Raw genomic sequence first — 7,180 nt, 5'->3', positions numbered from 1 at the left:
GTGTGACGGCGTAGGAAGGCTCAGACCTAGCAAATTTGTACCGGGCTTCCGGCTGTAAGACATAGTCACCCTATGGGCCACCCTGGTCCTCATGGGTGTGGGCTCGCTACACCCAAATAGATCTATCACTCATGCCCCTCGGTCCTTATACGAGGATTAATGGTCTTAAGTGTGCGCCTACCCATTCACATGATCTACTGTACTTTCCTAGGCTAACCATACCAATTGTAATTGTATGTAATCATTTTGTAACATGTATTTCACCCCCGAAGTAAATAAACAAAACAGTTTAAAGAAAAGGGGGACATGAACTCACAGTCTTGCGTCTTTAGTACTCGTAACTCACGTTCCTTCAGCAAACACGACTACCTACAATGTACTAACGTCTATTAGACGGACGGGCCGTGCCTTGACTTAGTATTTACGTTTTTGAGTTACATTTCTGATATCATTCCAATTTATATAATTATTTTCAAAATAATTAATATTTCAACTTAAATTATATTTATAAGTTTTGGAATAATTGTTAAACAATATTTTCGTAATAATACTTCTCAAGTATTTATACTCGTAATTCCTTCCCAAGGATGGGTATATTTGTATTTGCATATTTTGCCATGTATCGGTGTCGTATTCCGGTGTGTGTTTATACGTATGAAAATACGTATTTTCTTGTAATCGTTAAGTATTCTTATACTTAATTTTGTGTTCAACTTTCCGGAATATTATTTCTAATAAAAATCCACTAATATATATATTTCCCAAAATATATATATTTAAGAATTATTACTTAGAAAAATTATTTATAATTTTTCCTTTTGGCAAAAATATTTGTAGTTCCAAAATAAGACATTTTCAAGTCTATCTTTAGAAAATATATATAAACTTATTTTGTCAAAAAATAATGGGTTTCAAGTTTATTCAAGAAAATATATATTTTTCTCAAATATCATATTTCTTCTAAATATTCCAAGAAAATATATTTTTACTTTCCAATAATAATATATTTTCTCCTTTTTAAAAATATGATATGACTTTGTGACAATTGTAAAAATCATATTTTCATTACTTGTGTCCAAAATATTATTTACCAAAAATGTATTTATAAAGGTATTTTCCGGAATATTTTGTAAGTTATATTCCTTCGTTCGGTTTTACAATATTATGTGTGTAACTTGTATATTTATTCCTTGAGATTTTTGATAATATTTTGGATTGTAATTTCTTGGTATCTTGTTATGTTATATTATTTTAACCCTAAAATAATGTAATTCTGGCGAAATTTTTCCAGAAATATAACACTTGGAAATATTTTTACGACAAGTGTTATGAATATAGTTTAACTTGCTTTTCCAAATAAATTTCGCCATGATTTTGTTACAAAATTTCCAAGTGTCGGAGGTGGGTTTTCGTAAACGAAACTTGTTAAATATATATTTAGAATAAATAGGTCAAAGTTAAAAATGGCTTCTCTCTGGTCTCCTTGGCGATTTTGGCGTCTTCACTGAAACCCTAGCTTGTTCTTGATTTCTTCCTTAATTTCAATCGATTTGGGTTAGGTATTGGGGTGTTGTCGTTCCTTCTGAGTAGGGTTCTAGACTTCAATCCTGGTTTCTAATCTTTTGAAGTTGATTTTAGGGTTTTATTTTCGTTTCTTTTTTACTAGGGTTTTGCCGCCATTGTTATTGCCGTGTTCGTTTCTTTTTGAGTTTTTTGTGTTGTATGATCTTTCCTCCTGGTTACTACTTCCATACGTTTGCATGGATAATAATCGTGATAGGAGTTTGGAGGACTTAGGGTTTCGTTCTTTTTCGGATAGGATGCATGAGGATGTATTCATCACTTCTAAGGGTTCGGTTAATGTCCAGGATCTGCGTCAAACTTCTTCTTTGCAAAACAAGCCTGTACGGATTGATGGGAATCCGTTGATTCCTCGTCGAGGTGTTGTGTCGAAAGATCCTAAGGTCATCAATGTTATTGATGAGTTGGAGAAAATTACGGTCCCAGTTCAGCCGCCTTCGAGCGGCTCTAACAGTCAAGATTATCAGCACGGGATGTCGTCAGAGGGTCCGGATAGTGTGTGGGGATATGGAGGTGGGCAAACGGCTGCTAATGTAGATGCCCATGCAAACCCTAGTTTGAATAATGTGGTGAAGGACATGGCCGGGTTTTCGTATGCGGACAAGGTTAAAACGATGAATTCGCTGAAAAGAGAAGTCAATTTCAGAAAACTGGATGCTACGGAGACGGTTCAGGATGCGGATGTGCTTATTCCTCGTGAGGTAATTCAGAAGGTTCAGGATAAATTTGAGAATGTGTTGTATGGATACTTTTTGGGCAATAGGCTTCCTTTTCCTGTTGTGGAATACTATGCTAAAAATGTATGGGCTAAACATGGTTTTGCTAAGATTATGATGAACTCGGAAGGGTTCTTCTTTTTTAAGTTTGATTCTAAGGAGGGGATGATGAAAGTGCTCGAAGGAGGGCCATGGTTAATTAGAAAGGTTCCTCTTTTCTTGAATGTTTGGTCGCCTTCGGTCAACCTCAAGAAGGAGTGTATCAAATCGGTTCCGGTTTGGGTTAAATTTCATAATGTCCCTATTGCTATCTACACGGATGATGGGCTGAGTTTATTAGCTTCTAAGTTGGGTACTCCGAAAAGGTTAGATGGCTATACGGCTGATATGTGTGTGGATAACTGGGGGAGGAGTAGTTTTGCACGTGCCATGATTGAGATTAATGCGGATAATGATTTAAAAGATTTTATAACGGTTGCCATTCCGAAGCTTGAGGAGGATGGCTATATTACCGAAAAGGTGAAAATAGAGTATGAATGGAAGCCTCAGCGCTGCTCGGTGTGCTGTGTATTTGGCCATAATGACCAAACATGCCCTAAGAATATCATTACTAAAGCTAAACAAGTGGTAATAGATGACGAGGGTTTCATAACGGATACGAGGAAACAAGCTAGAATTGGGGTTTTGCAAAAGAAACAGAAGGCTAAGTTTGTGTATAGGCCGAAGGGTGGGAACTCGGGTGCAAGCTCCTCGGGTACGAAACATGATAAACCGGTTCCCAATGTGAATGCCAATGTGGCAACCAAAAACTCTTTTGAAGCGTTATCTAAGTCTGATGGGGATGTGGTTATTCCTCTTGCTAATGCGGAAAATATGGGTCCAAAGCCGGATGTTAGGAATAAACCAAATGGTAATCGTGAGGAAGAGGTTGTTGAGGTTGTGCCTACGGAAATGTCTAAATTCATGAGTGGTACTTCGGGTGGAAACAATTCTGAGGGGGCAAGCACTCCCGGTTTCACAGGTTTACATGGATAGTTTAGCCGCTTGGAATATTAGGGGCTTGAACCGGCCCCTGAAACAAGCTGAGGTTCGGGTTCTTATAGCTGAAAACAAGTTGAGTATTTGTGCTGTCTTAGAGTCTCATATCCATGTGAATAAGTTATCCGGTATTTGTAGCAATGTCTTTAGGAGTTGGAGTTGGACGTCTAATGGAGGGTTATGTTCCAGAGGTACCAGAATTATTCTTGGATGGAATACAGATGTGGTGGATATTATGGTGATTTCACAATCGGACCAGGTGATGCATACTCAAATCCATATCAAAGCTGATAATAGAGTGTTTTTCTGCTCTTTCGTTTATGCTGAAAACAAGGCCCTTGATCGTCGAATTCTATGGGAGGATTTATGCAATTTTAATGCCTTGGCTCGTGATAAACCGTGGTTAGTTCTTGGAGATTTTAATGTGGCTCTTAATATGGAAGATTGTTTGTCTGGCCCGTCCCATCATACTTCCGGCATGAGGGAGTTCTTTGATTGTGTTAAGATGACTGAGCTTCTAGACATTCCGAGCCATGGCATCCACTTTACGTGGAATCAAAAGCCTAGAGAGGGGATTGGAGTCATGAAGAAGTTAGACCGTGTTATGAGTAACCTGAAATTCATGGGACTTTTTCCGTATGGTCATGCTCTTTTTAAATCGCCACGGTTATCAGACCACTCTCCTTGTATTGTGAAGTTTTCAACGACGGCACGGGTTAAACCTAAACCGTTCAAATTTCCTAACTTCATTGTCACTAAAGAGGAGTTTAGGCAGGCGGTTTCGGGTGAATGGGCTAAGGAGGTTCAAGGTCACTCTATGTTCGCTGTTGTGAAGAAAATGAGAAACTTGAAACCTATCTTTTGCAAAATCCTCTTTCGGCAAGGGAACTTGCATGAGAGGGTTGCTAGTTTACGGCTTAAACTTGATCATATTCAGCAACAAGTGGATGCTAATCCGTTGGATTTGGTGCTTCGTGACGACCATGCCAAATGCCTTCGGGATTTTCAAACGGCGGCGTATGACGAGGAGTGCTTCCTTAAACAGAAAGCCAAGGTAGAATGGCTATGTGCAGGGGATACTAACACAGCTTTTTTTCATAAGTGTGTAAAAAGTCGTCATGCTCGAAACAAAATTTTTAGTATTATGGATGTTCAGGGGAATCGGTATGAGGGAGATCAAGTTCCAACAGCCTTTCTTAATCATTATACTAATTTTTTAGGCAGGGAGGATCGGGTTGATACATTTGATATTGGGGAGCTTTTTGTTAACACTCTATCCGATTTTTCAGCTAATCATATGGTTCGATCGGTGACAAGGGATGAAGTCAAAAAAGCTATGTTCGGTATTGGTGAAAACAAAGCCCCAGGTCCGGATGGGTACACTTCGGCATTCTTTAAACACTCTTGGGATGTGGTGGGTGATCAAGTTACGAACGCGGTGCTGGATTTTTTTGAGAATGGCCAAATGTTAAAGCAAATCAATCACACTATTATAGCTTTAGTGCCTAAAAAGGATTCTCCTAACTCGGTGCAGGATTACCGACCGATTTCCTGCTGTAATGTCCTCTTTAAATGCATAAGTAAGATTATAACGGATAGAATTAAAGGAAGCTTGGATGGATTAGTCAGCATCAATCAATCGGCTTTTGTTCCGGGTCGTAAAATTACTGACAATATTCTTCTGACGCAGGAACTAATGCATAACTACCATATTGATAGAGGTCCGTCGCGATGTGCCTTGAAGATTGATATCCATAAGGCCTATGATACTGTCAATTGGTCCTTTCTTGAAGCGGTTTTGTTGGGTTTCGGGTTTCATAGTACAATGGTCAGGTGGATTAAGAATTGTGTTTCTACAGTTTCTTATTCTCCGAGCATTAACGGGGAGCTACATGGGTATTTTTGTGGTAAGAGGGGTCTTAGACAGGGCGATCCTCTATCTCCATACTTATTTACTCTAGTAATGGAAGTCCTCTCTCTCCTCCTCCAGCGAGCCTCGAAGGTCGATTCAGGTTTTCGTTTCCATGCGCATTGTGCGAAGCAAAAGATTATCAATGTGTCTTTTGCCGATGATTTGTTCATCTTTGCCCATGCGGATTGTGTCTCGGTTAAGTTGATAAGGGACGCTCTTCAGAAATTCACAAGGATATCGGGTTTGGTTCCAAGTGCTCCTAAAAGTCCTATATTCTTTTGCAATGTTCAGCCCTATGTTAAGGATCAGATCTTGGGTCTAATGCCGTTCCAGGAGGGCTCTCTTCCCGTGCGTTATCTTGGAGTGCCTCTTATTTCTTCAAGGCTTGCGTATAGTGATTGTAAAATTCTGGTGGAAAGAGTTCAAAGAAGGATTGACAATTGGTTATCTAAGTCCTTGTCTTTTGCGGGGAGGCTCCAATTGATCAATTCGGTCATTGCTGCCATGTATTCGTACTGGGCCTCAGTGTTTATGCTTCCGGTCAGAATTGTGAAGGATCTTGAAAAATGTATGCGTCGGTTTCTATGGAATGGTGGGGTTCAAGGTTCCAGTCGTTCTAAAGTGGCCTGGAAGGATGTTTGCTTGCCTAAGATCGAAGGTGGTTTGGGCATTCGGAGTGTTGTGGATGTTAATAAAGCGCTGATATCTTCCCATGCATGGAGTATCATAAATAATCGGCGCTCGTTGTGGGTTTCATGGATTCATACCTACAAGCTTAAAGGTATTAGTTTTTGGGAGGTTAAATGCTCGTCTAATCCGAGTTGGGGTTGGAGAAAGATTCTCGCGCTTAGAAATCAGATTCGGCCTTATGTTTGGAAAACTATTCAAAGCGGTCAACAGACTAATGCTTGGAGCGATAACTGGTGTTCTTGCAGCCCAATCCGTGACTTTATTTCTCCTAGGCGTATTCATAATGCAGGTTTCAACTTAAACACGACAGTTGCGGATCTAATTGATTCTAATGGTCAATGGAAATGGCCAGTGGCTTGGTATGATTTATTTCCGGTCTTATTAAATATTTCCGCTCCAACTCTAGTGGAGGATGTGGCTGATCGTTCTCGTTGGAAGGATTATGAGGGTAAGTTACAGCATTTTCACTCTTTTGAAGCTTGGAACTCTTTTCGGATGTGGAGAGATAAAGTTACTTGGGTTGATGCGGTTTGGTTTAGCCAGTGTATTCCTAGGCACTCTTTTCACGTTTGGCTAGTTATTAACAACAAACTAAAGACTCAAGACAGGATGTCTATTTGGGAAGCGGGTAGTGCCACTAATCTCATCCTCATGTGTTGTCCTCTGTGTTTTTATGATCGTGATTCTAGGGACCATCTGTTCTTTCAGTGTCCTTATGCCTCTGAGGTGTGGAAGACAGTTAGAGAATGGGTGGATATGGGGAATGTCAATAACACATGGAGTTCTGTTTTGGATTGGATTGAGAACAATGCTAGCTCGAAGCAACTGAACAAGATTGTTTGCAAGATTCTCTTGGGGGCGACTACCTATTTCATTTGGCAAGAAAGAAACAATCGGTTATTCTCGAACCTTCAACGATCCCCGGCTATAATTTCTCAAGTTATTTTTAACACTGTTCGGCTGAAGTTAATGGGATTCAGCTTTGCAAGTCACCCGGACCACTTGAAGATCCGTGACTGATGGCAGATTAAGCAGGAGGATACGATTTTGGATCCAGGCTAGGGGGTCTTTGGGTTGGTTTGTTTTAATGTGTACTTTCGGGTAGTGTTTGGTTGAGTTGTTGTCTTGGTTGTGTTTGTTTTTCTTGGCTTGGTTTTGTTTCTCTAGTCGGGGTATGCCCTGGCTAGTAGTGTGTGTTGAGTTCATGGCACACCCTGTTCTTTTATTGGTTATTTATAAAATT

At 39.8% G+C, this 7,180-nt stretch overlaps 1 protein-coding gene across 1 annotated transcript; it reads left to right on the top strand.

Annotated features, from left to right (window-relative positions):
* Positions 1 to 1,760: 1,760 nt before the first annotated feature.
* On the top strand, positions 1,761 to 6,957 carry LOC110906790. The gene is made up of 2 exons (XM_022151868.1): positions 1,761 to 3,318; positions 3,434 to 6,957. The coding sequence occupies exons 1-2, from the start codon at positions 1,761 to 1,763 to the stop codon at positions 6,955 to 6,957; spliced, it is 5,082 nt and encodes a 1,693-aa protein (XP_022007560.1).
* Positions 6,958 to 7,180: the final 223 nt, after the last annotated feature.

The sequence above is a fragment of the Helianthus annuus genome, chromosome 14 (assembly GCF_002127325.2).
Source record: "Helianthus annuus cultivar XRQ/B chromosome 14, HanXRQr2.0-SUNRISE, whole genome shotgun sequence".
NCBI classification, from domain to species: Eukaryota; Viridiplantae; Streptophyta; class Magnoliopsida; order Asterales; family Asteraceae; genus Helianthus; species Helianthus annuus.
This window is presented reverse-complemented; position numbering and strand designations above follow the sequence as displayed.

Excerpts from the sequence above, each read along its gene's own strand:
- LOC110906790 (XM_022151868.1), top strand. The coding sequence starts at position 1,761 with ATGGATAATAATCGTGATAGGAGTTTGGAGGACTTAGGGTTTCGTTCT. Across the intron at positions 3,319-3,433 it reads AAGCACTCCCGGTTTCACAG|AGTCTCATATCCATGTGAAT; the intron begins GTTTACATGGAT and ends GTGCTGTCTTAG.